Genomic DNA, 27,751 nt, shown 5'->3' with positions numbered 1-27,751 from the left:
AAACAAGTCGGATTACTGGGATGAAGAACTGTAAAGTAACCAGCAGATAGTTGATTATGAAGTATTTTATTATTACTGTTATTTGACCTGGGCATGCTTTGCATTTAAGTCCCCTATTACGAAAAATTTTGGTCGATATCTTGTGAGTTTTTGCAAATCGCCTTTAAAGAAATTTAATTGTTCGCCGGCGCATTGGAATGGCGAATATGCTCCAGCGATGAAATAAATTCCATGAATGGTTTCAACTTCGATTCCCAAAGCTTTCAATTACTTTAGTATTGAAAGAAGGTCAAATTTGATGTTTAATTTGCCGTTGGACAAAAATGGCAACTCCACCACCCATTCCAATGAACCTGTCAAATCGATGAACCACATCCTTTTCTATTTGACATTTGGTTTAAGAAATGTTTCTGTCACAATGGCAATATGAATTTTGTGAACTTTGAGAAAATTATAAAATTCATCTTCACTCGATTTTAAAGATCGAGCATTCCAATTTAAAATATTCAAACAATTATTTAACATCACTGTTAAATTTTAAATTCATTATAATATTATTTGCAAATTGCCATCCGATTTGAAATGCTTCAAAAAGTGATGAAGTCGAATTCATTTGGATGATCATTTGAAAAAGTTGATCTTGTAGGTAGATCATTTTATTTTCCGTTATATCGCCTAAATCGACTTCTTTTAAAGAAGCGAATGGCATTGAAGGAATATTGGTAGCTAGATGTCTACCTGTTACGCTAGTGTAACTGCCATTAGAAGAAGATGATCAATAAATTGTTGGTAGACAATTTTTGGTTCCATGACCATTTGACCATTTTGACGACGACATTGCGTTAAGTTTGCAATACGATTATGTCGTTTATAATGTTCCCAATGAATTTGAATGTGGGAAATGAAACGAACATTTTCTGAACTTTTCAAATTGTTTACATCACTTCGATCGAAGTGTATTAGGTAAAGTTCATGGGAAATTCCAGAGCGTGGTTTAGAAGTACCATACGCTTTTTTTTCATAAGCATTACTTGGTAAGGGGCAAAACCAAGCATTTACTTCCAGAAGAACAGTAGAAAGCTCGGTACGGAATGCTTTGAAGTCGGAAATCATCACCGTCACTGGAGGCATAGATTGTTGTTTCTTCCCAGAACGACAAGTGTCCATTTTGGGAATTTTCGAAAAAATTTCTTCTATGTCCCTACAATCCGATTAAGGAAGAATATCGTAAATATTGTTAGACGGCATAGAATCAACGGAAGGGAAGTCCGTCCGCTGTCCTTTATTTTTACATTCCGATTCAATAAGATCGTCTAAGTTATTAGAAAAATTTAGAACAACGGGTTGAGATTTCTTCTGTATTGAATTATTTTTAGCCTTAGGTTGCAGTCAGACTGAACGCGTCACACGAAGCGTCTGGACGCGCGTGTGAGCTAGTTACATTTGATCAAAGCAAACCTGCCAGAGTGAAGGCGATGCGAAAACAGTACATCGCATTGAATCGCTTCGCTTTGGTCCGCGTTCTGCGCTCACTCTGACATCAACCTTAGGCTTATTGCCTTTCGCGTTGGACGAAGGCATTTTTTAAAAATATAAATTAACTACGCTAAATTAGTTTATATTAGACTCCTAGTTTGGATAAGTCTTGATAAAAACTGATTTTGTGGTAGTCTTAATAAAGACTGATTAGTTCGAATAATAATTCTTTGAATGACTAGCCTTAAAAAAGGCTGATTAATTTATTAGTCTTAAAAATACTGATTTTATTTGAATATCACTCTTTGTATAGCCTTGAGAAAGGCTGACTAATTGTTAGTCTTTAGAAAGACTGTTAGTGATTCAGGTATCCTTGAAAAAGAAAAAAAATCCAGGAGCCAAGAGAATTTTCCCTGAATAAAAAAAGACTTGTGTACACCTATTGCACCGAAATTCCATGTCTTTACTGATGTGCCGAGAGAATGGAGATCACTGAGAAAGATAGTCATGAGCAAATTTTTAGCAAAGCTAAGTAAAATTATATTCTAGTGTTAAAATGACTATTATTGACTTTGAAGTTCAGCAAAGATTGCTGATTTTTCAAATCACAATGAACAAATTTGTACCAAACGTTTTTCGGTTCGTTTTCTTATTCCTTACAAAGTATTCAACTTATTTGTTAGTGTATATATATTCTTAGAGCGCTCATTCGATTTCATAAAACTTCTTTTTGTATAATTTACGGTTTCCGAGCTACCACGATTTCTAGAAAGAGCTTGCCAAAGTACATTCGCCCTTCTTAAATTTAGTCTCACGTGGAATTAATCTCTGCACCCTTGCAAAACGAATGCAATCATTTCTGGAATAGCTCATTGCCAAACTGGATTTTGAGACGACTTCATACCTCGTTTTTTGCGTCTACTCGAAAACCTCCTTTCGGATAGACGCATACTGCAGGGTTTCAAGGAATATCAATTAACCCGAAGTCGCCACTTAAAATACTTCCCGAATCATGGTTTAATGACATCTTCTCATCAAATGAAAGGGTTTTCAGGGAATATCAAATAGTTGCCATCTTGGGTTTTGGAACTACGTCAAACATTATTTTCCAGCATGAATCCATTATATTCTTCCCAAAATGAAAGAGTTTTCACCAAATATCAATAAACTGGAAGTCGCTCTTTTGGATTTTTGAACGACCTCCAACACCGTGTTCCGGCAACTATTCGTCAAATCAGTTTTAGAGTTATAAAATACGCATATTGTCATAGTCTTATCATGCACAAACCTCTTTTTATGAAGTTGGTTCGTAAAACAAGAGTACGTAATTTGGGATTTGGTTCGTAAAATGAGGTACGTAGATCGAATGCTGCATAAAAAACGACTTCGCAAATGAAGGTTTGGGTGTACATGGATTTCGGTATTTGATGAAAGGATTTGTTTGATTTGTGTATTTTTCACATTTCTTGTACCTTTATTTGTAACTTCACTCCTAATTTTTTCTGATTCTTTGATTTTAACGGATTAAACTATCAAGATGGAAAATGTTTGCGTTACCGAATCAGAATTTCTAAAGGGTTTCGTAGAATTCTAACTGCTCTCTTCTGTGATCAAAACATCCATTTTACAAATTTAGATTGACAGTGTGACTGAAATATTGAACCATAGACGTTTTATATCTGTGTACTTATATAAATATGGCATTCGCTTTTATTATTTTTATTACTGCTGCTGTATTGTGGGTGTGTTGCGGATTTCTATACAATTTTCTGCTAGCTACTCTAACATAAAATAATATTGAATTGTTTGCGTAACGCTCCATTTGTGGTTGTTTTTTCCACCAGTTTCTTTAAGATCTTACAATTTTAAGTAGTTTCTATTGATTGGTTTATAACACTCATATTTAGTACGAGTTTTGTAGTATAATGTAATATTCTAGATTGTTTGTTTAATTACTATACACAAAATTGGAAATTTCTTTTAAAAACTATATGAATACAACTTAGCGTTCTGTGAAATGTACAAAGAAAATGTTGAGTAAAGAATTTTACTGTTGCCTTTGATTGCCTAGTTTAAAAGTTGACGATGAAGACATAAGAAAATAATAAAAACAACTAGACCTAAAAGAATATAATGCAGAAATGGAATATGTTTGCCAATTTGTCTTGTTACTCTACAGGTCATGTTAAAAGGTAGTACGAAGAACGATGTAAAATTAAACTTTTTAAGCGTTTCTATTTGGTTCTGCCTGTGTTTTTAACATTTAATTATATTTTCCTATCATTGTACGGGGTTGTATCGAGCGAATGACGTATAATTGAAGGGATAAAACAAAGAAAACAGATTTGAATGTTGCGTTATTGGTGAATGTGTTTTTTGTTCACGAAAATGATCATTGTTTGACTGTTATTATTTGTTTGGTTTACATGTTCACTCCATATCATTCCAATCTGTTATGTGTTATTCTCTTATCACCACATTTAGGGATGCCTGATTTTTCGAATTACTTAATTATTCAATAATTGAATATATTTTTTTAACTAATCGATATACCTGGTCATACTCGATTGCTCAGTTAACATTAGATTTTTCGAATTATTCGTTTAGACTAATAATCGAATATTAGTTTCAAATTAACCGATTAAATCCAGTCGATCATTCCGACATCCCTAATGTGACATGATGCTGTTTGTCATTCCACAAAGCTGAATTTGATTCATCGACATTAATGTCTGCTTCATGGAAAATCTAATTTTCCACGTGTTAAACTCAAACCTACGAACCAATTACTGTATGAATTAGTAACTGACATTTTTTATTTTATTGCCGTAGTTCATATTAGTTCATTTGACAGTCTAATGATAGTGTTTGAAGGATTCTTTTGACGAGTCTATTCATGGATGACGTTTTAAACAAACATGACATAACCTCACAAAATTCACTGAGTGAACATTCATTTATGATGTCATCTTGTAAAACAAAATGGGCTGGATGAACATCGTTTGACAGCTATCAGTGGTTTGTTTATGTGTTCATTCTAATTTGAATATGTGTTAATTAGGTTTCTCACCGTCACTGCTAACCTCAATCGGATGAACACATTTTGACAACTCAGCGGTACTGTTTGTAAACGGACTTCTTTGTTTGTTTGCCTGTTGACAAACGGATGAGAACGTTCAAGATCCATATCGCCTAAATAGAGTTTCAAGACATTTGTTAACGATTCGTTTCAGAGATTTATTATATAAAAGTGGCTAGTTGTGAAGTGTAAAGATGATTGTTTGAGATGTGTTCCTCGATTTTGTTTAAACTTGTTTGTAAACAGTACCACTGAGCTGTCAAGGATGAATTCTTGTTCATTTGTGACGTCACGATAAAAAATCTAATAGATAAGTAAACCAACCACCGCTAATTGTCAAAAAGTGAACTTTATTCATCACGAGTTCATTGGTAATGTCATTTTGCAAAACCTAATTGAGTTTTGTTGCCGTGACGTCTGAAATGAACTTGAGTTTATTCTGGACAGTTTTTCAGTACTATTTCTAAGGACTTAATTATTTAATTTGCCCTTCGTGATTGTGAATAGTAGCAGTAGATCGTAAGATATAGTTCGATTTTTTTCTGAAATTCATTTCAAGTTCATTCGTGGTGACACCTTTTAAAACCTAATTATCGTTTAACAGCTATCAATGCTTTGTTCACATTCATTCCGTTCTGTTCCGTGTTATTTGCATATTATTCCATTGGGTTACCTGTCATTCCAGAGTGAACAAACTATCGATAGCTGTCAAAGATGAACTTGATTCAACGGCCGTTCTTGGTTGCTGTCATTGTGTAAAGCTTAAAAACTTGTTATGAATAAAGTTCATCCACATTGTCTGTTCGGAATTAAATCCGAATCAAATACGAGTGGGCAAAAATATTTTATTCAGAAATTCATATGGATTTCAGTAGGAAATCTGAATCCGAATGAAGTTCACCTCTAATTGATTGGTTTGGAAATCTGTCGGAATTGAGTGAGAAAAAGCACACTCTTCTTATTTTTTTCCGATTTTGCAAGTTTTCTCACTGAATTTTAGTTGAATTCGAAATAAAAATTTTATATTATAGAATATATAAAATTGAAGCTTTAAGTTCTTCCGATATATAGAACTAGTAAATGACAAGTTCTTCCTAGAATTCATGAAAACATGTAAACAAAGCAAGGATAGTTGTTAAATGATTCTGTGAGGTTATGAAATGAACTTTAAAACAAATTGCCAACAGCTGCCAAGCAACAATCATCCAACTAATTTCGTTACGCTGCAATGTTATGTCAAACTTGTGTAAAATCGAATCAATATTGCCAGTGAGCTGTGGGAAAATAAGATGGATTTTGACAATGATACACTACGACATATTTATTCCCAACCCGATACATAGGGCCAGGAAGTTTTTCTAACCTGAGATGCGAATGACCACAAGGTTAAAACCTCTATAATCAATTTTTAGGCAATGACTAAGCGGAAACATATATTGGTGAAGCCAAATGAAGGAAAAACTAACAGAAAAGATGATGCTTACGAGCTACCATTTCGCCACTCTGAATCTTGTTATAGACACTCTAAAACGCCAGTCAGACATGGTCGAACGTACATCGAACATGGTCTACATCCTGGCCGTCACCCGACCGATACCAAATCTCCAAATATCAAGGGGAACGTGCCATTTGAGCCAATTTGTTCTGAATTCATAAGAAGGTTACTTGTTGAAGAGTGCAAGTTATTTAAATCTGATTCTAGGATAGCATTTATACTAACACAACAAATCACGTTTCTACAAATGGTTTTTCGGCTTCGGTTGATAGTTTTCAAGGCATAATCCTGTTGACAAACGGATTCAGCTAGGCATTTTTTTTTACATGTGTTTATCTTCTCGTTCGATGCTTTGCATATATGCTAATTTACAACGGATTGTTTATTGTTGAATTTGTTTGCTAATTTCTGGTCACATCTGTATGAATAATTTAGCATGTAAACCTGTTTGAAATTGCGTTTTCACGCACGATGTTTTTTTTTACTCTAATATCCATTTACAGCACCAAGATAGACTTTATATAAAGAAACTGCTCCAATTGACTATGTCATTCGCAACTTCCGTAAATATACCAGAATTTTAGAATGGAACGCCTAGGAATAAATCCTAATTATCCTTTAATCTGTGTATTGTTCTGCTAAGTAATGTTTTCTGTTTCTGTTTCGAATTCTGATCCATCAATTAGTTTGAAAATATGAACTAATTTTGAACGATGCGAATGTCATAGTCGAACAGTCGAACGAGAATAGGACTTAAAAATAAAGAATTTGAACCTGTACTGAACGATGGCGGAGCATATTGGATACGACGTCAAAATAACAGGAAAAAATCTGAGAGCAATTATCTGCCCCCTTCTTTGTGACAAATGATTCTAAACTGATTTCATTGGCGATGAAACGCTCATCGCAGATTTAGCAGATCTATCCTTTTCTTTTTTTATTTGTTTTTTTTTTCTTCTTTGGTCAACAACTGATACCCGGAGGCGGAGGGGGCACAATCATTCCAAACACGTATTATATATCGATCCAATCAATTAATGGATGGGATGGTAAAGCGACCAGATTTTGTTTCTCACATAAAACTATTTAAATAGTTACTCTACAACGCACGATTCGGACCTAAACCAACCTACAGAGCAGGGAGAATAGTAGCAAACAGAGTCCTAAGCTGATCGATTGCACCGAACTGGAACCACTTTCGCGGTGGCCTTGCGTTTCCAGTGAGACTTCACTGGGGATTTGGAACTGCATCGGGGTGATTTCCGTGTAGGACCAACCTTCGGTGTTTTTGGCTCGGGCAGTGATAAACCATTCACCTTCCGGTAGCCGGATCGATCGTTTGATGCTAAAAAAAAAAAGAGTAATTAGTTATGTTGCACAGAAAAAAATGAACATCCAAACTGCTCACTTCCAAACATCACCGGATTCTTCTTTATTCTGCTCCGAAATTGTGGCATCGATCGTCGTGTATTTCGTCTAGAAAGGATAGAGACAATTACATGTATCTTACGACTGACCAGAATAATGATTCTACAAAATTTAGTATTTTGTTCCTTATGCTATTGTAATACAAATTTCTAGTTTTGTGGCTGAGGGTTTTTTTTAATTTTTAAGTATTTTTTCCGTCTTCCATGGTTTAGGGGAGAATCGGCAGTTTTGGGTCAATCGTGTTGTATAGAAAAGTGAACTTGTTTATTGTAAGCAAAGTGAGTGATTTCATTGACCTCCATCATAATTCATACAAAATATTTGATTACTTCAAAAGAAAAAAAAATCTCATTTTAGCGACGGCAATGTAAATTTTTGGTTCCAAGATTTTTTACCATTCCATTAGCAGAATGTAAGCTTTTTCTTTCAATTTTGTAGAAATTAATGAAGTTGAGTATCAGAAAATATGATTTTCTAGATTTCAATATTAAAAGTTTTCATGAGTAAGAAAAATAAAACAATTTGTATTGACAGAATCGAAACTTCCGAATTTCGAGCTCCAAGATTATTTTAAATTTAGTGTACAAGAGGGAACTTCCTGCTTAGGTGAATAGGGAGAATGAGAGCAAAAGCGGTATCTTTTTCTTTTGAATATATGAGAGAGAATTCCAGCTTGGGTGAAGCGATCGTAAACGCGAATGGAAATCCTTTCAGTGTAGAAAGAAGAATTGAATGTAAGCTGAATGACATAACTCTAAAGACTCTCCCTGAAAGTATGGACGCACTTTGATTTCGCTGTAAATAATTCACAAGTGTTAGATATTCAAATTTTATTCGATATACTGATAATATTAGACTATAACAACAGAATATTATTCTCAACATTTGCTACTTAGCCATTGTAGACTAGCTGGCTCACCTTCTTGGGAACGTTCTTCATTAAATTCCGTACAGACTTCTTAGTGACAAGTTTTGACACTGTTTGCCTTTCTCAAATAGAAAGGTTATGCAATCACTGTGAAAACCGACTTTTGAACCGAAGCCCGGAGGGCCGAGTGTCATATACCATTCGACTCAGTTCGTCGAATACGCAAAATGTCTGTGTGTATGTGTGTATGTAACGTTTTTTTTGCACTAACTTTTCTCGGAGATGACTGAACCGGTTTTCACAAACTTAGATTCAAATGAAAGGTCTTGTGGTCCCATAAAAAAATCCTGAATATTGTTTGGATCCGACTTCCGGTTCCGGAGTTATGGGGTAAAATGCGCAAAAAAAAAAATGAAAATATGTGTCCTAACTTTTTTCATAGATGGCTGAACCGATTTTCATAAACTTAGATTCAAATGAAAGGTCCTGTGGTCCCATACGTAATTCCTGAATTTTAACTGGATCCGACTTCCGGATCCGAAAATATGAGGTAAGTGTGTTAAAAATTGTATACCATCACTGAAAAGGGCGAAAACCGTAAAAAGTTTTCTAAATCAACCTCAAATCTTCTCCAAATAATAGTTTTTATCAGTAGACGGTCAAACAAACCGATTTCGGTTATTCTTTTTAGGAATCGAAGAAAATTGTTTTGAAGATTACCACAGTATTATATATGATGGTATGATTGATATGAGAAAGGCATCATTACACCACTAGGTGGATTAAAACAGTTTTTTTTTATTCAATGGTATGATATATTTTTAGGCACACTGCTTAAGCTCTAAGATGCCAAGGGTATTTTCTAATCTTAATTAACGACTAACTTAAAACTAGAATAGTATCATTACATTATGCAGTCTCGAATTCTCGAAAAGCCAGCTTTCAGCTGGCGTTCGGCAGTAGTCGGTGAATTGAATATTGCATGACTTTCAGATGGCGTTATCTATGGCCGCTTCCTTTCGGTTCATGTGGGTCCGCGGGAAACACCCCCAGGCTACGAAGGCCCGGCGGGTGGCCTTGTGAATGCTTATTTCATGAATTAAAATATCGGAAGTGATTTTTTCAGTCAGTGAGTTATTTTTAGAATATCTATTGATCTGATTTTTTCACGAGTGATAGTGAAATAATTTTTTGTCTGATCATGATTTTCCCAACACTGGTTGTGACTCAAGCCCATGGAGGGTGACTTGGACCAAATTGGATGATAAAGCAAGAATGTCGCGAACTGGGACATTGGATAGTCTACCTTGAGTACGCAAGGAATTTATTAGTTGAGATCTGACATCACGATACTCCACGCATGTCCAAACGACATTATCAATATCGCGATAACCTGGTTAAAATAAACTGTCATGAATCTTGTTTGAGATTGAAGCTCAACTAGCCTTTCGAAGTTATCAATAACCAGGGGATTCAGTACTTCACATCTTATTAGCAGTCGCGATGAAAGCTCCCAAAAATGATCTTTCAATGGAAAAACTCCCGCCAGAACCTCACGACCCATTGTATGTGTCGAAAGCATGCAGCCTAAAGCTATTCACAAACAACGATACTGAATTCACTCCAGTTTGATAATATGAGAGTTTGCAGCAGAACGAAAGCAAACGCATCCACATTCCATCACTGAAATATTATCTGATACAATTTTATTATTGGATATTGGAAGCTTTCAACATTCTCCACTGATTGCCCTGCTATTGTAAAGGTGGAAGGGAAGTCACCGTGTTCACATCCAACGATTTGGTTTTGTTGACATTGATTGCTAAGCCTATCGATGAGGAGCGTTCGGCAAGGTCGTCAAGCTTACTCTGCATGTCAGAGCGCTGTTGAGCTAGGAGTGCAACGTCATCAGCCAATTCGAGGTCGTTCAGGTGCTCCATAGTTATGGGATGCCATAGCAGCCCACGGTTTGGTTCACGGACTGCCGAGGTGATGGTGGCCTGGCTGGCACTTGGAAAAGTTGTTCGAAGTGCTCGAACCAGCGTTTAAGTTGATCAGTTGGGTCGATTAGCAGTTGACCAATCGCGTCTTTCACAGGCATTGTCGCATTCATCTTCGCCCCACACGTCGTGAGATATCGTAGAGGAGATGAATGTCCCCGGTTGCCGCGGCCTTCTCTCCTTCGTCGGGGAAGGAGTCCGCCCACGCTCGCTTGTCCCGTCTACATGAGCGTTTTACTTCTTTCTCCAGAGCCGAGTATCGTTGACGGGACGAATATATGGCTCCTCGGGTTTTGGATCGCTGTATTGCGGCTTTGGCTCCTCTTCGCTCCTTTATTTTCGTCCAGGTCTCATCAGTGATCCATTGCTTTCTCTGGGTGTGCAATTCACCCAGATTATTCTCGCTGGTGACGATGAAGGCATTCTTGATGGCAGTCCATTGGTCTTCCACGCTGCCACCTTCCGGAATGTCTGCAGTTCCACAGTGAAGGACCTTTTCACTGTGGTATCATCCAGTCGGCGTGTGTTAAACCGCCGTTCAACTCTCTCCTCTTGTCGACGAATACGCGCAACACGATATCGGCACTACGTTTATTCCGCACATCAAGAAGGCTCCGTTTCCACTTCCGGCTGATGCAGATGTGGTCAATTTGATTTTCGGTAAAGCCGTCACGGGAAACCCACGTGACTTTGTGAACCGGTCGATGGAGGAAGAGCGATTCCTCGATCACCATGTCGTTATTGCCACAGAATTCTGCAAACAGCTCTCCGTTTTCGCTCATTTCTCCGAGACCATGGCGCCCCATAATGCGCTCATAGTTCGAGTTATCGGATCCGATCTTCGCGTTGAAGTCGCCCATACAGATCATGATGTCGCCGTTCGGAATTCTATCTACGGTGGCATTGAGTTGACTGTAGAAGTTCTCTTTGTCTTGCAGGTTGGCAGCATCGGCTGGCGCGTAAGTTTGGATTATTGTGAGGTTTCGAACCCTTGTTCTGAACTTGGCAACGATTATCCTTTCACTTATAGGCTCCCACTTCATAAGCGCAGAATGTGCCTGGGCGCTCAGTAGAAAGCCAACTCCACGGTGCCGGGGAGCGTGTTCACCTCGTAGGCCAGAGTATAGCAGAATTTGTCCCGATGGTATTCTGTGTTCTCCAAAGTTCGGCCAACGGACTTCACTGAGTCTCAAGTTTCATTGGACACGCCTCGTTGGCAAGTTGTGCCAGTTTACCCTGCTGGGCTAGGGTTAAAACGTTCCATGTTCCTATTCGTATCCGTTGTTTCATGCTAAATGTCGTTGCCGTTAAATCAATCCGTAATATTTCATTATCGGTTTCTCGAACAAAATTTAAGTTTCGGGAACAGTAGGTTGTTGGCCCAAGGTTCCCTATCCTCCGGGACGGGGCTGCCGTCTTAGGTATAGCTTCCGGGGAAAAGCACTTCTTATTCAGCCGCTGGATGTCAGGACAGACGCTGTTTGAGCCGCACCTCCTTGATGAACAGACGCTCGGTCAGTGACTTAGAGTCCCACAGCTTTGTTTAGAGTCCCACACCACATCAGGACTGACTAATGCGGTTCGAGCAGCACACGGTCGCATTCTTGAGGCCTGCTTGCGGACACATGCAGCTTTTTATAGAGGATTAACAGAGCCCACTGCCAAACCCCACCACATCCTAGGCAGGCCCCGTAGGTCGCACCCTCTCACTCTAGCTGATGTCAGAAGGACCACAGTGCCCAGGCTACACCACCAGTTAAGTACGAAAGCCTTAACTGGCGGTCAATTGTCATCGGAAGACCCGTGGAAGCGTGAAAATTGGAACTTGTGAGGACCAGAGCTATATTGGACGCCCCTTCCCAAATGTCAACTCACCATTTTGGAAGCCAAGCTGAGTATCTGACAACAAACTGTTCGTCTCGACCCAAGTGTCGAGACGTCGAAGAATATTTTTTTCGAACAATTTTCTGATGCAGGACAACATTGCAATGGGTCTATATGAGTTGTGATTGGAAGCTGGTTTCCCCGGCTTTTGAATGGCGATAACTTTCACTTGCCTAGAGTCAGGTGGAACAATTTTTTACTCAAGAAACTTGTTGAACAATTCCAACAAACCTCTTTTTGCAAGGTCGTGTAGATTCTTCACCAAGTTGAATTTAATTCTGTCCAACCCAGGAGCGTTATTGTTACAAGACATGAGTGCTATGGAAAATCCCATCACTGAAAAGGGCCTATCAATGGAATCATTATTTGGAGAAGACTCCCTAATAATGCTATGCATTGGAACAGAATCTCGACAAACTTTCCTCGCAAAATCAAATATCCATCGGCTCGAGTATTCCTCACTCTCATTTCCTGCGTTACGATTCCTCATTCGTCTGGCCGTATTCCAAAGAGTGCTCATTGAGGTTTCTCTTGACAAATCTTCGACAAAATGTCTCCAATAGCTACATTTCTTGGGCCGAAGTATGCTCTTGTACTTGGTTTCTAAAACCATCAATTTTTCAAAATTCTGAAAAGTTTTAAAAACGTCTTACCTGAGCATTCTTTGTCGCACCAAGGGTTTGGAGGCCTTCTGTTAGTCGTTGGACCAAGAAATCGTTTGGTTTGGGCTTGTTCTACGGCCTCCAGAATCGAACAAACGAGTTAGTCATATTCTTCAAGTGGGGGGAACTCCTCCATTGAGTTCAAAGTACTTGAGATACTACTTTGGTATTTTATCCAGTCAACATTTTTTGTCAAATCATATGGAATATTAACGTGGAGCAGGATTTTTTTTATTAATATAAAAAATAGGTATAGAAGTCGCTCAAACTTTAGAAAATTTTTATCTACACTGATTTTCGAAACTATACTGCTCCTCAGATGAATTTAACTGACTTCGGCTACACCGATTTAGGAATTTCGGGTCTAGTATCGAATCGTTTCTCAAATCACAATCGTTATCTTAAAAAAGGTCAATTCGAATTTCAAAAACAAAAACTCAAATTCAAGAACTTAGTGAATTTTATCCGATTTTGACTTCCGATTCTGGTATTACAGGGTGATGAGTTTTAAAATTCATACCGATATAGACAATTCCAAAAAGCTTCAATGTTGCACTCAAAACTATTGCAATTTATTCGTCATATTTATTTTTTGGCCATACGAATCGTTTTGGGTTATGCTGGTTCCTGAATACTGGCTCTGGATGTACCGTAAATAATCGTAAACTCTAAAGTGGAACTTACTTCGACATCTCATGGAATGTTCAATCGATCAATCACACGTTTAGATTCAAATTCGATCCTATTTGCAGCTTCGACATTACAGGGTAATGAGTGATTAAAATCTCAAATTGCCGCTTAAAACGATGGTCATTAAAATAATGTCATGAGAATTACAACACCGAAGAAAACTCATGCGCATTGATAAAAAAAAGATATCATCTCACTGCTAGGTGGATTAAGCACGTTTTTCATTAGAAATTAATGAAAGCTTCATATTGGAGTGTTTGACAATCCTTTTCCAGAAGCGGAACCCGGAAGCCAGAATGTCATAGTCGAAAGAGGCTTCTAGAGCCATCAAATAACCAGGCCTACAAGTTCAATTAAACGAAATTAAAAACAAAAGGAAAATCTGTGCTCCTGTTACTGATGTATATAAAATTCACGTTAAATGGGTAGTAATGCTTTTCAATTAGCATAGTAAAACAAGCTTTGCGATTAAATTTTTATTTTAAGTAATTATTATCAATATGACAATTTGTAATCACAACTGTGCACATATTATTTACTATTTTTATTGGAAATATTACTCAACGATAAATCTTGCATCTGTTAACGAGTTTTCAACAATCGAACTACTGAAAATTTTCTAAATAAAGCAGTACCTGAGGGTACCGAGTACAGACTTAAATTGGATTACCGATCTCAAAACTGTTCAAACCTCGGTAGCGTTTACGTTTTCAGTAAAAGTAACGTTTCATTACAGTGGTACCGTAAAGTACTGCTGTCAACAAATGTTTATTTGTACTGATATATCAGTAGAATGAAAATGTTCGGTTTATCGGCTGTTCTAAACTCATCCAAAGATGAAAAAATTACCCAATGAAGCTTAGTGTGTACACAGCCGGTTGTTGAAATTTCATATAACGTTTGCATTTAATAAAATGGACGGAAATCTTCAGATTTCTAATTTTTCTTGACGGAAATACCTATGCAGCATCAATCATAGTGACCCATATGTCAGCAGACAAAATTTGACAGCGCTATCAGTCGCACTCTAACCGTGATGGCAAAAACAGTGAAGCGACTCCGTTCAGAAGTATGCGCGTTCAAAGAACGACACCCGGCCTCGTCGAAAACGGCCATCGTGCTTCATGTGCTTCTGATGGAGTTCTGCGTTTATGTGTAAATTTATTTCCGTGATCAATGCGAAAAATCATTGTTGCGACACAGCGAGGTCTAGTCTATTGGACTCGGTGTCATCCCGAGTGAAGTGACACCATCTGAATAGAAGAATAGAACACTCTAAAGTAATGCACTTACATTTTCTCCCTTGTATAGGATTTGCAGATCAGAAAGCGGTTGAGCACTTCGCACCCTCCACACCGTATGCAGCAGTCCGTTGGAGTAGTTGGAGTGAATCAGATGTGCAGCTCCGGGGAGCAAACCAAGAATCGTCTTGGCCGATGCTTCTCCCATCGCATTCTGAAACCGAAATAGGTGCCCACATGAGTGCCTGATTGTCACAAGCTGGAACTAAAAACACTACCGACTTACCTCAATCTTACACAAATAAGCAACCAAATCCTTTTGCTCGACGTTGCGCACCGTAAGTCGCGTACGCTGGTGGTGATTGTGACGATCTTCGTTGATGCCGTGTTTGGCACCGTTGTGCAGCAGTTCATCCCCTCGGAACCATTGAACCTTGCGAGCCTCTGGATTGCTGTGGTACAGACATACCAGCTCTGCGTTTTCTCCGATGGCCGTGTTCAGGTAGTCAACGTGTTTCACTATCGATGGGCTCGCTAAACACAGGACGGGATATTTTAATCAGTTAGTAAAATGTCAATTGGAAACCCGTTTTACTCAGGTTAAGTGCGGAAGATTTATGGTGCTATTCTAGCATTACTGGAGTATTCATTTTCATGTGTGCACAGCTACAGAAACGCAAAAAATAATGACGTGAGGAAAAAAAATTATGACGTGAGGAAAGCTATCGAACAGAATAAACCGTAACCTTCTTTATCTTCCGGAAGCATTGTGGTGCCACCATCTTCATTTGATCCGGGTTTAGTGGCATTGGCTGCATGTGTACATGTTAGTTGATTTGATGATTTTAGTATGAATTTGATGGTGATGATGAATTTCGTTCAGAAAGTTGAAAAGATACCGATTGTATTTGGCTCGTTAGTAATACTTACATTTAATCTGCACATTGACGACGGCACTCACTGGCTCTCCAATGCCGTTCTGAGCCAAGCACTCGTAATCTCCGGCGTGGTGGGCTTTCACATCATGGATCTCGAGGAATTCCTTGCGGATCATAATTCCGGTGTGCTTGGCGTAGGTTTCGTCCAAATGTTTACCCTAAAATAGAGGTTCTGTATTATAAACCGTTCTCTGCACGGTCAGATGTTAGCTCTGTACGAACCCGGAAGGACCACGTGATCGAAGGCGTCGGATAGCCTAAAGCACGGCAGTGAATGATGAACTTACGATCACGCTGTTGGATCTCCAACTCGCGGCCAGTATAATCGGTGTTTCCGTGCGTAATTCGAACGTTGTGGGGTGGACTGTTTTGTGTGGGATCGAATTTATATTCATGACAATTGATAGAAATCATTTAAAACTCACCCTCGGACTTTCAATGTGATGAAAGCTGACTTCTGGATTGGTAGTACCATACACTTATAAATGGAGTCATCACTGGCACTAACATGATTAATCGTCAACGAGGAATCCTTTCCCAAAGAAAGCCGAGGATCATTGGTGTGATTGCTGGTTCTCACATATAGCAGATGAGAGGTATTGTACCACATTACAATTGTGTTATCTGGAAGGTAAATATATTTGAAATTGGTTAAATGGCTGTCCAAAATCACAAATTAAGCTCCCAGCAAAAAACAAATCTGTTTTATTCCACCTAGTGGTGCAATGATGCCTTTCTCATATTACTCATACCATCATAAATATTACTGTGGAGTTCTAAAAACATTCATTGTTCATTGAATAGAAACAGGAAAGTTTGTTCGAACGTTATCTAGAAAATCTACATACCAAAACACCCTATAGCTCCGGAACTGGAAGTATTATCACAACGAATTCAGGGATTCCATTCCTTTGAATCTATAAGTTTTTGAAAATTGATTTGGCCATCTTGAAGAAAAGTAAGGTCAATCCTTTTTGACCAGTTTTCGGCCACTATTTCCTTATTCAAGAAATACAATTATAGGTTAACAAAACGGACGTTAACGCAATCATCTCTAATTTGTCTTTATTTTAAATCAATTCCAATTGCGATATTTAGACAATTGCGGGATTCAGCGAAATGACCCTTACGGCGAAATGGCATTCGGTGAAGTGGTCCATTCAACGAAATTGTTCTTTTGACGAAATTTAACTGGACTTGATAGCATTGAACACAATTTTTATACATTTTTTTCCCTTTAAAGACTGTCCCAAAATATATGAACGCACTTTGATTTCGCTGTAAATAATTCACAAGTGTTAGATATTCAAATTTTATTTAATATACTGATAATATTAGACTACAACAACATAATATTATTCTCAACATTTGCTACTTAGACATTGTAGACTAGCTGGCGTACCTTCTTGCGAACGTTCCTCATTAAATTCCGTACAGACTTCTTGGCGACAAGTTTTGACACTTTTTTCAATCTTTTTCGAACTGTTGAATGGTTTCGGCTGCCGAGACATGTTTCCTAAGATGTGCCTTCGATAATCCCCAAAATTCCTCAATTGGTCGAAGTTGTGGGCAATTTGGTGGATTCATGTCTTTTGGGACGAAAGTGACATTTTTGGTAGTATACCATTCTACCGTTGATTTCGAGTAGTGGCAAGAAGCAAGATCTAGCCATAAAACAACAGGATCCTTGTGGCTTCGAATCAAGAGTAGAAGTCGTTTTTGTAAACATTCCGTGATGTACATTTCGCTGTTCATTGAAGCAGTGGTGATGAAGGGCCTCGAAATCTTACCGCAGCTACAAATTGATTGCCAGACCATAGCTTTCTTACCAAATTTTTCGTCTTCAATTGATGTCTCGGACTGGTTTAACACTTGCCCTTCTCGCACCGTATAATATTGTGATCCCGGCAAGGATTTGTAATCGAGTTTCACGTAGGTTTCGTCGTCCATGATTATGCAGTTTAAATTTCCAGTATGAATCGTATTGTACAGCTTTCGAATCCTCGGCCTGATCGAAGCTTCTTGTTTCGGACTACGTTTTGATTGTTTCTGCTTCTTATAGGTTCGAAGATTCAAATGTTCTTTAGCACGAAGAACATTTGACTTCGAAGTGCCATTCCGAACTGAAACCTCCTTCTTTTGCTCGAATGTCTTCAGTATACGTTTATCCAACTGAGGGTTAGCAAAAATTTTTTTTTTTCAACACGATTTCGGTTTTTCCTCAATGGTGTTATCCTCACCGAACTTCCTGAGTGCATTTCGCACGGCTTTTTCACTTACTCCTTCCGTTTTTGCTATCTTTCTCAGTGACAGTCCGCGTTCTGTGCACCATTTGTACACAATTTTTCGACGTTGTTCTGCTTAAAGTCCACGCATTTCGAAACAAACTAATGAAAACTAATAAACAACTGCACAAGTGGTTAGAGGAGAGTGTAAACAACAGGATGCAGCCATAAAAAATGACAGATTCTGAACCATTGCGGAATGGCAGCGGTTTTTGGTTGCGTCCATACTTTCTGGAACAGTCTTTACTATGAAGACACTGGAATTGTTTGTATATATCTGCGTTGTTCCATAAAAACTCAGAAAATTATTACAAACTTGGCCCATGTACTTTTTGCGATTTAAAGGTGATCATAAGGCTATTCTTAAATTTTTCTTCAGGAGATTTTTAAAATAATTTGAAAAGATCTGTTTTATTTGTCTTTTAAGGGAGAGAGAGTGTAGCAGGTGCCATCAGACATGGGAAGTGTGAGGTAAAATTGATCGGACATAACAACATGACACATAAAACTGACCCGATTTTACGTGAAAACCGTAAAAATTATGATTATTGTGACATTTGAGATGGAATGGACAGGAGTTTTTCGAGATTTTTTTTGCGCCCTCACCTTTCCGAAACACTCCCGAGCAACGCCGGATAATTCAGCTATTATGCTATATTATAAAGAAAGTCGAGGAGGATAACAAAATAAGAAGAATTGAGTAAATCCGTGCAGCTCATTTCTAATTGATGATTCTGTGCATAAATTGATGTTGCATGGATTATTAAAGGGGGTGCAGTCTAACAGAAGAACAAAGAGGAACACAAATGATAATCTGGATATTTCGTAGCTACCGAAAATTTCATCGTAGGTAGAGCTGCGGAAGTGCCTTCGAAATAGAATTCTGGTATAAAGCAAGGCTGATGGCCAGAGCCGCCAGGAGAAAATACTGGCTCGGGGGAATTGCAATATTACGGGCCCCATACATGCACCTTAAGGCCTATCCGCACTAAAAAATCACCCTTTACAAAATTTGTAAAGGATGATGATACAAAAAATTAAGATAATTGATAAGATCGTTATTGGAATCGATAGATCGGTCAATATAATTTGAATATGATTTCATGAAAATGTTGGCCACGGCTCCGCTTTAGATGGTCCATGCGCAAGGCACACTACGAGGTCTGTTCAAAAAGTTCCCGGAATTTTTTAATTGCGCGCGTCTGGAGGGTCCGGTGGTCAAATTTTTTTTTATTGTGTTGGTACATATGTCCCTAATGTATGGTGAAATTTTCAGCTGTATTCATTGTTTACATTCTGTCTTGTAGCGGCTGGTGTAGACGTGTTTTTTTGAGCTCGGCGATTTTTGTTAGTTTAAACAATGGAAGAATTGAAGAGTCAAAGAATTTGAATTAAATTTTGCGTGAAAAATGAAATATAGTGTAACCAAGTGTGCGAAATGTTACAGAGAGCCTACGGTGAGTCTGCTATGAAAAAAACAAGTGTTTACGAGTGGTATAAGCGTTTCCAAGATGGCCGCGAAGACGTTGAAGACGACGAACGCTCCGGTCGACCCAGCACGTCAATAATCGATGAAAATGTGGGAAAAGTGGAAAAAATGATTATGGATGATCGCCGAATCACTATTACAGAAGTTGCTGATGAAGTTGGCATATTAGTTGGCTCATGCCATCATATTTTTTCAAATGTTTTGGGCATGAAACGAGTGGCAGCAAAATTCGTTCCAAAACTGCTGAATTTTGATCAAAAAAACAAACGCATTACCATAGCTCAGGAGCTGTTAAACCTCCTTATTCACCAGATATCGCTCCGTGTGATTTTTTCCTGTTCCCAAAGTTGAAGAGACCCATGAAAGGACAGCGTTTTTCATCGATTGAAGAGATAAAGGCAGAATCGCTGAGAGTGCTACAGAGCATTACAAAAAGTGACTATCAGGGGTGTTTCGAAGACTGGAAAAACGCTGGCATAAGTGTATTATATCTAGGGGGGATTACTTTGAAGAGGACCATATAGATGTAGACGAATAAATAAATATTTTTTTAGAAAAATGAGAATTCCGGGTACTTTTTGAACAGACCTCGTATTTCCAACATATCGGACAATATTTCACGAATAATGCTACCGTCCTATAATCCACACCAAACAGTGGCTTTTTTTCGGTTGCAATTTGGGTAGTTCTTGTAAAGCTTCTGGCTGGTCTTTACTCCGGATGCGGCAATTTTGCTTGTTTGACATATCCATTCAACCAGAAATGAGCTTCATCGCTGAAGATAGAAAATTTTCGATGAAAAAGTGAATCTCCCTAATTTGGCAAGTGCCCTTTTATAATTAAATTATAGACCAAACTGAACAAGTCTGACAATGACACGATTCACGCGTGATCTGTCAAAAACAGTGTTGCCAAAAATGATACCAGTAAAAAAATCACCCTTTAAGGACTGTCCCAGAAAGTATGAACGCAACCAAAAACCGCTGCATTTCGCAATGGTTCAGAATCTGTCAATTTTTAAGGCTGCGTCTTGTTGTTTACACTCTTCTCTAACCACTTGTGCAGTTGTTTATTCGTTTTCATTAGTTTGTTTCGAAATGCGTGGACTTTCAGCAGAACAACGTCGAAAAATTGTGTACAAATGAAGCACAGAACGCGGACTGTCACTGAGAAAGATAGCAAAAATTGAAGGAGTAAGTGAAAAAGTCGTGCAAATGCAATCAGGAAATTCGGTAAGGATAACACCTTTGAGAATAAACCGAAAATGGGTCGAAAAAAAGGTCCTGCTAACCCTCAGTTGGATAAACGTATACTGAAGGCATTCGAGCAAATTTGGTCAGAAAGCTATGGTCTGGCAAGCAATTTGTAGCTGCGGTAAGATTTCGAGGCCCTTCATCACCACTGCTTCAATGAACAGCGAAATATACATCAAGGAATGTTTACAAAAACGACTTCTATCCATGATTCGAAGCCACAAGGATCCTGTTGTCTTCTGGCCAGATCTAGCTTCTTGCCACTACTCGAACTCAACGGTAGAATGGTATACTACCAAAAATGTAACTTTTGTCCCAAAAGACATGAATCCACCAAATTGCCCACAACTTCGATCAATTGAAAAATTTTGAGCATTAACGAAGGCACATCTTAGGAAACATGTTTCGGCAGCCGAAACCATTCAACAGTTCGAAAAAGATTGGAAAAAAGTGTCAAAACTTGTCGCCAAGAAGTCTGTACGGATTTAATGAGGAACGTTCGCAAGAAGGTACGCCAGCTAGTCTACAATGTCTAAGTAGCAAATGTTGAGAATAATATTATGTTGTTGTAGTCTAATATTATCAGTATATCGAATAAAGTTTGAATATCTAACACTTGTGAATTATTTACAGCGAAATTGAAGTGCGTCCATACTTTCTGGGACAGTCTTTATATCTGTCGCAACGGTACACAAATTCGGGTTATTGAATATTGTTATGTTATGAAGGATAAGAAATACTTTTAAAACTTCGAATTTCCGGCCTCCCTGAAAATGTCCGGATTTGGGGGTGTTCCCACCTCCCCCCATCCTTCCCTCTTTCGGCGGTCATGCTGATGACAGAACATCACCGAGCGACTCAGATTGATTTAGCAGAACAGTTTCCTTACATTGCTGTTTACATGATGCCAAAAGCTGAACACGATGTAGATAAGCAGATGAGTAGTTAGTAATACTAAATACTCCTTGACAAAGTAAACAACATAAAAAATATATTAACATATTCGCAGCTCATTATCACACCTTGTTTGCTAGTTTTTCGACGACCTTCGCTATGGATTGTTAACGTCTAATAAAACTAAAAATACCATGAATCATCAACTCATCGTCGTTTGACCGTTAAGGAACTCGGGGTGACGAAATCATTTACTCATCCTGAAGCTGAAGCTCGTTTTGATTGATTATCGTTTCGTGATCATATGTAAATGACAACCGGTCCGCTGACCAGCAGTAGAATAAAAATGAGGCGCTTCGTTTCCTCATACCGAACACAGGTGCGCAGACGGAAAGAAGATTGTTTCTGTATGACTCTATCCGCACTGACAGGCTGCCGACTGTGCAAACATTGACTGGCCATTAGAAGAAGAAGAAAAAAAACGTGAGTCATTGTCTCGATGTAGAAAGTATAGCAATGATGTTAATGTCAACAGATCCAAATGAAGTTGTACTCTCATGGGAGGGTGAAAAAGCTGCCATTGCATCACTCATCGAAAGACCACCCACCAATCGAATGTTCAATATCGATACTAACCTAGCTTTTAAACCGAACTGCTGCACATGAGTCAGTTTTCCACAGTCAATAAATTTAGCTAAACTAGGTCAAGCATGGGAATGTACAATCACATTCGCAACGGGTTGGATCCTTTGTTACGTCCCATTTTAGTTTAATACAAGGACATATCCACGATAAGCATCTGACGTGCAGTTACTTGAATTAATAGAGCGAAATACTGGATCCTTTCTTATGTCGTGCTTCTTTTCTACTGCACTCAAACTCCCTATAGGAAAACTGTGAACACTCATTCGAAGGAATTTGCAACCGGCCAGCAGCGCTATTCCACGCCAAGGTGAGCCGGCTGTCAAAGGCGGTGGACATTATTTCAATAAAACATAAATATAAATTTTCAAGTGCAGTTACGTTCAAAGCAACACGAGCCGTTTGCTTGCTAGTTTGCAGTTTATTCCAATTTACCTATCATCGAATAGCAGAACCATAGGTCGTATAGATAGTTACTGTAGGGTTGTAGGGAAGAGGAATTTTAATCCAATCCAGTACAAAACAACAACAGTTTGCTTGAAATTTATGAGTATTACGAGAGGTACTAGATATATTTTGAGTTATACAATATGTTTATTTCAATCAACAATTGATCCACTGGTTCCCTGTTTCCATGTCGCTAAAGCCCCATGCCGAATATATTAGGCTTCTCTCTTGTGAAGCTCTGGTTGGTAACGACTGGACAATGCGTAATTCAGGCCCCAATGTGGATCTTAGCCTCTTGTTCACTAATTCCTATCCCTACCTCCCTGCGGTGCCGGCTGGGGTACGAGTAACCATAGGAAAGATCGGGTAACCAACCCTTTACCCTCGGTCGTATGCAGACAGGACAGGGCTTGTCAAACAGTGCTGACACGATGGCCCTCCAGCGAGACAGGAGGTTGGTGCTGGTCAAACAAGCATTGAGGGTATAAATACGACTCGGAATAATCGGCAAAGACCTAGGCAACGAACAAAGGGCTTTGGAAGCTTAGCACATGGAACTGAAAGTCGCTTGGCTTCCCAAAATACGACCGAACGCTGCATGATGACAATCAAATCCATGTTTTCGATGTCGTAGCACTGCAGGAACTTTGTTGGACGGGACAGAAGGTGTGGAAAATGGGCATCGAGCGGCTACCTTCTACCAGAGCTGTGGCACAACCAGCATTCTAGGAACTGGATTTGTAGTGCTGGGCAAGATGCGCCAGCGCGTGATTGGGTGGCAGTCAATCAGTGATAGGATGTGCGTATTGAATATCAAGGGCCGTTTCTTCAATTACAGCATCATCAACGTGCACTGCCCACATAAGACGATGACTAGAAGGAAGCATTTTACGCGCAACTGGAACGAATCTACGACTGCTGTCCACGGTGGGATGTAAAACTCGTCATCGGCGACATGAATGCTCAGATAGAGGCTACACGCCACAGGCCGAAATGTGCAGAGATACCAGTGGTAACCTTCTCAGAACAAACGTGAGATGATCGACAGGTGGAAGCAGTACTATGACGAGCATCTGAATGGCGAAGCACAGGATACAGAGAACGACACAGGAATCAATCTGGGTGCACGCTCAGCCGACGAGCCGCGAGCAATGACCAGTTACCAGGTGAGCTGTTCAAACATGGAGGAGAGGCATTGGCTAGAGCGCTGCACTGGATGATTTCTAAGATTTGGGAGGAGGAAATTCTACCGCAGAAATGGATGGATGGAGTGGTATGCCCCATCTACAAAAAGGGCGATAAGCTAGATTGTTGCAATTACCGCGCAATCACATTGCTGAACACCACCTAAAAGCTACTTTGCCATATCACCAATAGCGAAGAAATTCGTAGGGCCATACCAAGCGGAATTTACTGGAGCTCGCTCGACTACGGATCAAATGTTCACAATAAGACAAGAACTCCAGAACTGTCGTGAATACAACGTACCCACGCATCACCTATTCATTGACTTCAAAGCGGCATACGACACAATCGATCGAGAACAGCTATGGCAGATCAAGCACGAATACGGTTTTCCAGATAAACTAACGCGATTGGTCAAAGCAACAATGGATAGAGTGATGTGCACCGTCCGAGTATCTGGGAAGCTCTCGAGTCCCTTCGAATCTCGGAAAGGCTACGCAAGGTGATGGACTCTCTTGTATCTTGTTCTATATTGCTTTGGAAAGTATGATTCGAAGAGCGAGGATCAACACGAGTGGTACGATCTTCCGAAAGTCCGTACAACTTTTTGGCTTCGCTGTCGATTTTGATATTGTGACACGTAATCTTGAGAAGATGACGGAAACCTACATCGGACTCAAAGCTGAAGCGTATCGGACTTTTCCATAAATGCGTCATAAACAAAATACATGAGAGGAAGAGGCTCTAGAGAAGAAACACTACGCCTCCTACCACGAATATTGATAGACGGTGACGATCGGACGTCTACGATGAGCTGGACATGTCATAAGAATGTCGGACGACAGCCCAGTTGGTTCTTGAATCTAATCCGACTGGGACAAGAAGAAGAGGAGCGGCTGGCTACAAGCAGTCATGGACCGAGTTATGTGGATACCTATGCTCGATACAGCAAAGGACACCCCAGGACTAAAGCTGTTATGTAAGGTAAGTAAGTTGTGAAGCTCTGGCACAGTAGACGTTTCGACTCCTCGTGGGATCTGAATGTTTAGTATCCTCTAGTTTTTGTGTGATATAGTCTGACAAAAAGTTAATTGACGCTCCCCTCACCCGCCACTAGCACGCATCTAGTGTAGGGAATCGAGCATCTTTGACAGTGGTTTGTATACAATTCTATAGAGAACAACTGGTGCAAGTTTGAGTCAAGTGGAACTCGAAATATCTGGAAAATCCGGTAAAGGATTGGTTCCAAACTGACTAATGTGCTAAAAATACAGAAAATATCAGTTTGTCAAAATCTACAAGGAAACCCTGAGTGTGGAACGGAATCAGCGAGCCTACGAAGAACTGAAACCAGGAATCGTCAGCTGTGCATCAAGGTGTTGAGGTGGATTAAAGCCTCCCCCGGTCTTTCGATCCGAGATATGACCAAAAGGTACAACACCAACTTGCAAACGGTGCGGAACATCCTTGTCAAGGCAGAACACGATCCGACCCATGAAGCAGAATTCCGTTGCCAAAAGGTGTCCATGGCTCTTATATGACCGTGTTTTAACGAATCACAAGTGCTGCACTTTGGTCGATTACGAAACATTGGTAAAAAGTTTTCCATCGCGACTGAACGTGGGGATGAGCCCGAAAGATTTCAGTTCGTGTTTACCGACGAATTTCGAGAATAGTGCTATGATTTGGCAAGCGTTTTGCAGTTGTGATCTGAAACCTTGTTTATCTCAAAGATTGCCCGAGAAAGCGTGTATTGCCATACAACCGCAAACATAGGGGCCATAGTATGGTTAGCTGGGTAGTTGTACCATAATCATAAAACTGTTTATGAAAATCTATAATACTGCGGCTGTGAACCATTTCGCGAATTATTTTAACATTTAAAAACTGTCCCAGAAAGTATGGACGCAACTAAAAACCGTTGCCATTTCGCAATGGTTCAGAATCTGTCAATTTTTATGGCTGCGTCCTGTTGTTTACACTCTTCTCAAACCATTTGTGCAGTTGTGTATTCGTTTTCATTAGTTTGTTTCGAAATGCGTGGACAGAACAACGTCGAAAAATTGTGTACAAATGGTGAACAGAACGCGGACTGTCACTGAGAAAGATAGCAAAAATGGTATGAGTAAGTGAAAAAGCCGTGCGAAATGCAATGAGAAAGTTCGGTTAGGATAACACCTTTGAGGATAAACCGAAAACGGGTCGAAAAATAGGTCCTGCTAACCCTCAGTTGGATAAACGTGTACTGAAGGCGTTCGAGCAAAAGAAGGAGGTTTCAGTTCGGGATGTGGCCCAAAAAGTGGGCACTTCGAAGTCAAATGTTCTTCGTGCTAAAGAACGTTTGAATCCTCGAATCTATAAGAAGCAGAAACAATTAAAACGTAGTCCGAAACAAGAAGCATCGATCATGCCGAGGGTTTTAAAGCTGTACAATACGATTCTTGCTGGAAATTTGAACTGCATAATCATGGACGACGAAACCTACGTGAAACTCGATTACAAATCCTTGTCGGGACCACAATAGTATACGAAGCGAGAAGGGCAAGTGTTAAACCAGTCCGAGACATCGTTTAAAGTCCAAAAATTTGGTAAGAAAGCTATGGTCTGGCAAGCAATTTGTAGCTGCGGTAAGATTTCGAGACCCTTCATCACCACTGCTTCAATGAACAGCGAAATGTACATCAAGGAATGTTCACAAAAACGACTTCTACCAATGATTCGAAGCCACAAGGATCCTGTTGTCTTCTGGACAGATCTTGCTTCTTGCCATTACTCGAAATCAACGGTAGAATGGTATACTACCAAAAATGTCACTTTCGTCCCAAAAGACACGAATCCACCAAATTGCCCACAATTTCGACCAATTGAGGAATTTCGGGCATTACCGAAGGCACATCTTAGGAAACATGTCTTGGCAGCCGAAACCATTCAACAGTTCGAAAAAGATTGGAAAAAAGTGTCAAAACTTGTCGCCAAGAAGTCTGTACGGAATTGAATGAGGAACGTTCGCAAGAAGGTGCGCCAGCTAGTCTACAATGGCTAAGTAGCAAATGTTGAGAATAATATTCTGTTGTTGTAGTCTAATATTATCAGTATATCGAATAAAATTCAAAATATCTAACACTTGTGAATTATTTACAGCGAAATCAAAGTGCGTCCATACTTCCTGGGACAGTCTTTAGTTAAAATTTGACAGTCGAGCAGTTATTTTGTCGCTGTCAAAAATAACTCCGCTCGAGATCATGGTTATTTTTGACAGCTTGATAATTATTTTCTGACACCGAAAGATATCTTGCTGAACAATTTCTCTTTCTGAGCTTTAGTAAAAAATACTTCTTTGTAATTTCTATTTATTCTTTTTATAGCGCTTCATGGTTTATATGTTGATGGTTGCTTCAGCAATCTGTTCGCGTGGTCAAATCTGGTGATCGCATGTCGGACTCCACTCAAATGAGTAGACCGATGAGTCGGTTAGAGTTTCCGTTGGGTAAGAAACAGTTTTACCACTGATAACTAGTTAGATAAAGCACAAAAATTCGTTCCGGAGCTGTATTCAAACATGCCAACTATTGGCAAAGCGTGCAAAGTTGCGCTCAGATTGAAACATTTTTATCAAATTTGAATTAGAAAACATTGAAATATCTGACTGGAATCTGACTGGACATTACAACTACTCAACATGCTGAGTATTATTCGTGGGATTACGATTCTTCAATTATCATCCCGCAACATTGACGTCCCGCATTGACGTATTCAAGTTTTTTGATTCTCCATTCTTCCTGGAGTGAATGAATC

The 27,751-nt window shown here is 39.3% G+C and overlaps 1 protein-coding gene across 1 annotated transcript in view; it reads right to left on the bottom strand.

The window, feature by feature from the left end:
- Positions 1-4,218: 4,218 nt before the first annotated feature.
- The window catches only part of LOC131435195 (tyrosine-protein kinase-like otk), a gene marked incomplete at its 5' end in the record, with an annotated part of 48,325 nt that continues 24,792 nt past the window's right edge, over positions 4,219-27,751 (bottom strand). Inside the window, 8 exons of the mRNA XM_058602832.1 lie at positions 4,219-7,395; positions 7,459-7,526; positions 14,876-15,037; positions 15,110-15,357; positions 15,570-15,635; positions 15,754-15,919; positions 15,984-16,125; positions 16,187-16,385. Coding sequence (XP_058458815.1) covers positions 7,170-7,395; positions 7,459-7,526; positions 14,876-15,037; positions 15,110-15,357; positions 15,570-15,635; positions 15,754-15,919; positions 15,984-16,125; positions 16,187-16,385 — 1,277 coding nt within the window. The remainder of the gene's footprint in view (positions 7,396-7,458; positions 7,527-14,875; positions 15,038-15,109; positions 15,358-15,569; positions 15,636-15,753; positions 15,920-15,983; positions 16,126-16,186; positions 16,386-27,751) is intronic.

The sequence above is a fragment of the Malaya genurostris genome, chromosome 3 (assembly GCF_030247185.1).
Source record: "Malaya genurostris strain Urasoe2022 chromosome 3, Malgen_1.1, whole genome shotgun sequence".
Classification (NCBI taxonomy): Eukaryota; Metazoa; Arthropoda; class Insecta; order Diptera; family Culicidae; genus Malaya; species Malaya genurostris.
Note: the sequence above shows the minus strand (reverse complement) of the source record. Positions and strands in the feature narration are given on the sequence as shown.